This window comes from Trachymyrmex cornetzi, unplaced genomic scaffold, assembly GCF_001594075.2.
Source record: "Trachymyrmex cornetzi isolate Tcor2-1 unplaced genomic scaffold, Tcor1.1 scaffold262, whole genome shotgun sequence".
NCBI classification, from domain to species: domain Eukaryota; kingdom Metazoa; phylum Arthropoda; class Insecta; order Hymenoptera; family Formicidae; genus Trachymyrmex; species Trachymyrmex cornetzi.
The window spans coordinates 706417-710450 of record NW_017297292.1 but is presented as its reverse complement, the minus strand read 5'-3'; the positions used below and the strand labels follow the sequence as shown (position 1 = coordinate 710450).

The 4034-nt window shown below is 37.6% G+C and overlaps 1 protein-coding gene across 1 annotated transcript; it reads right to left on the bottom strand.

The window, feature by feature from the left end:
• Positions 1 to 235: 235 nt before the first annotated feature.
• Positions 236 to 3740, bottom strand: LOC108761768 (COPII coat assembly protein sec16). Its single transcript, XM_018508483.1, has 2 exons — positions 3691 to 3740; positions 236 to 2538 (listed from the first exon to the last, which is right to left on the bottom strand). The coding sequence occupies exons 1-2, from the start codon at positions 3715 to 3717 to the stop codon at positions 634 to 636; spliced, it is 1932 nt and encodes a 643-aa protein (XP_018363985.1). The 5' UTR covers positions 3718 to 3740; the 3' UTR covers positions 236 to 633.
• Between the last annotated feature and the right edge of the window lie 294 nt (positions 3741 to 4034).

Genomic DNA, 4034 nt, shown 5'->3' with positions numbered 1-4034 from the left:
ATTGAATAATCACCGTAGTTATATTCAACAGCGAGAAACTTAAATGTGCTGAGTATTAAACATTGTATGACAATTTAGAGAAAGAAAAAATTCATCTTGTTTTCTAAAATTATCATACTCTAGAAATGTAGGTTATAATAGAGTTACGAATATTATTCGAATTAGTATATGTAACAATGCGTATCAAATTTTAGTATGCACGATTAAATATAAAACTGTAAAGAAATTACGGATCTTGAAAGGGCACGTCTGTCAAAATTTCGTAAGTTAAATCAAGTATCTACTTGCAATTGTAACAATACAATTAACGCATAATTCAGGGTTATTTTGTTTCAATAAAAACAAATAAAAGTCCCTATTGAAACGGTTGATTTGCAGAGCGCAATTCTTTTTGTCAGCTTGAAACTCTCTTACTGAAACAAGAAAATGAAATCGTTTGGGTGAAATAGCAGACAATGTAGCGCATCGTCATTAACACATCAAAACCACGAGACTATACGATAGTGACTCTCCTTTGCGCCGTACTTTCTTCTTCAATCTTTCCCTCTCGCTTTTTCACGCGGATAAACAGTCAGTCACAATACCATGGATCGACTTGCGCTCCGTTTATGCTCCGCATGAAACAGGAATACTTCATTTCCATATTTTCGCTGGTCCTGTCTGCGTGTACGAAGGCGCGTAATTCCAAGGGTAATTCGGTGAAGCAGGCTTCTGCAGCTGGTAGGGAATATTCACGGGATAATAGTACACCGGATAGACAGCTTTAACCGGTTTATAAAGAACGGGATTGATCAATGCGGTTTGCACACCGTACGTGTGTTGCACGCTGGACGCTACAGGAATGGATTGCGCCGGATGCACTTGAGTGGGATTCGCCGGCAGTAAAGGAGCGGTGATCGGATGTATCGGCGTCGCGAGGGGAGCAACAGGTCGTAATGGTTGAATTGGCAGAGCTACCGGGGTGATTGCCGCTGGTGTTAGAGCAACCCCCGGTCGGTTGGATGGTGAGACAGACGAGAGAGGCGGTATTGTCGTCACTGGGATCGAGGGTGCTGATTCCGACGGTTTATGCTGCGGTTCTGTGGGAATCGGTATTCCAAAATGAGTGGGCGATGTTTCGGGCCTAAAGGATCCGGATGTCAAGATGCTGGTACTGTAGCTGGGAGCCAAGTTGGTTCCCGTGATGAAAGTCGGCACGAATCCACCATAAACGGGGATCCCCGCGGGAGATCCAATCACGGAAGAACCAGGCTGGTTAGAAGCGGGTTGTGATGATACTACTTGGACAGTACTATCACCCTTAGATGATTGCGATGGAGATTGCGTAGTGAAAACTCCCGCTGCTACCGTTGTTGTGGTCGGAGTTTGAGTAGTAGTCGGAATACCGTAGTTAACGGGTAATCCCAAGGGATTGATTGTGGTATCTGGTAGAAAGGTAGACTGGCTGAACGCGGTGTTTCCAGAGCCAACAATTGTAGATTGCGACGTCGTGGGAATACGCGGGTTTACTTGTTGACTTATGGAGGCCAAGAGTTCTTGATTCTGAATAAAACCTGCTTGGTTCTGAGCATATCTTCCCGCCGTGTTTGCGCGCGGGTTAATCTGAGCCTGAGCAAGGGCCTGCTGCAATTGAATGATTAGCCGATCTTTCTCTAGAGCCTGAATTTGTTCCAGAGTCTCTCGAGGATCGAGCGTTCCCGATGCATATGACGGCAACGCATCACGGTATTCCTCAGAGTTCTGCGAGGTACTCTCAAACTGGCCATTTAGATTATGAATTTGATTACCGATATTCTGAAATTGATTATTGCTGGGCGCAAAGTCTTGATTGCTTGCGGGTGCGCCGTAAAGTTGCTGGATCGCCTGTGCGTTCTCGGACAGGAAGAACGCGGCGTCGGAAATTTGATTTTGAGTCTGCGCGAAATTTTGGCTCTGTGAGCTTGTACCGTGAATTTGTCCTTGATTTAGAATGTTCTGTGGATCGAAATTATTCGTCGAAGAATAATCCGGCAGCTTTTGATTTTGCGGCGGTAAATAGTTAGCGGTGTGCATGCCAAACGGCTCATTATTTTGACTAGCAATCGGATTCACCTCCGTAAAATCAACATTTCTAATCGGGCTCGGTATTTCCTGTTTCACTGTTCCGAAACTGCTTGATTGCTGTTGATTGATGTTGTACTGCAATTTGTTCTGATGTTGCTGAGCATGATATTCGTGTGTGGCCTGATTGGAAGTCGAGTGAATAGGAGATCCATATTTCGTAAACGGTCTATTCAACTGGCCAGGGAATTTAAATGCTATTTGACTTCTGGATGGTTGTGTTTGGATGCGAAACCGAGCATTTGAAGAGACATGATTTGGTCTGTTATAGATGTATCCGGAATCTCGTTTCCGTTGCACGTCGAATTGCTTGGAATTAGATTCAACTTGAATTTCGCCAAGGTTCACCACTTTCAGCTTCGTGACTTCTGACTTCTGCATTTCGGCTTTCTGCTTAGCTTGCGTCAGCGAAAGCATCAATACGAAGACACAGATGACCTAAGAGTGAATTATATTTCTTGCATAAAAATAGCTAAACATTATAATATAAAACTAAACAGAGGTATAAAATAAAATTAATATTTAAATTAAGTGTATAGGAAATAAATTAAAAAAATATATAATATATGTAGAGAGAGAGCGGAAAGTCGCCGACATAGTCTTCTAATAAGGCACCCTCTAATTTATCGGAAAACTATTCTTTATTAATACTGATAGAAACATGATCTGTTTATAGATGATTAAAGAAGTGAAAACTCATAATTCATATATTTGTAGCTTGTTTTTATACAAAATCAACTAAAAATGAATTCTACACATGCGAAAATAAATTCTTACCAATTTTTTTGCCAATTGCATTGTAGTTTAAATAGTGGTTATATTATTGATAATATTAAATCGTTTTATATATGCTTGTAGTTAATTAGTTTTATTTATATTTTTTCTTTGTTATTTTTTTCATAATATAATTTTAATTATAAAATTATACAGCGTAAATCGAAACACCTATCTGTAATACAAATCATAAACTTTTAGGTTAATCTGTATCACGTTATAGGCATTATAGTATTAAGTAACCTTATCGGAGCTGAAGGAAATCGTATATTTATGGGAAGAAAACTTTCGCATTACATATTTGCATTTTGCAGAATAGCACAAAGTATGCATTTAAATCAACAAAAATATTTTATATGGAAAAAATTTTAGAAAATCTTATACATTCATTTATAGGTATTCTGTAAAGCTTTTCTGTGAAAGAAAAAAAAAATAGGAATATGTGGCATTATGTATTACTATTTTAGGATCCATTTAGTCAGGTACTCATTTTTATCTTAATGCTTCTTTAATATTCCAACTAATATTTTTAAATAATGAAAACTTATAATTAAAAAGAAAAAAGATACATATTTTTTTAAATATCATTAATTAATTATTTGTCTATTTATTGTATACATGAAATGTATAAAAACATTTTAAAATAAATTCATACATGAAATATTAATAAAATTTTGTATTTATATGAAAATTGAATGCAATAAAATTGTTTTACAGTTTCTTATTACTTATATGTATGTGGATCAAAATGCGAATGGACAACATGATAATATATATCATATCAAAGAAAGTTTTATAATTAAGATTATTACATACCAGAAACAGCCGCATTTTTAAATTCATATAATCCTTCTCGCACTTAACACTACACTGAGGCTGTCTTCTTTAATGAGAAACTACGCTATTTCCTACGAGGCCTCGACATTGAATTAGACTGCGCGACTCAAGAATCTAATTTGTTTAAGGATGGACAAGTCCGGATCGACTAAGCTACAGCTATACCTGCACATGTATAAATACAATCGGGTCGCGACCATCCACGAATTACAATAGACTTTCTTACGGGCTTTCTTCGATTGAACTTAGGCAATACTGTTACGGATTTGTGACGTTATACATATCGATGCAAAGAATGTCGTATATTCGGCATAGTCCTGTAA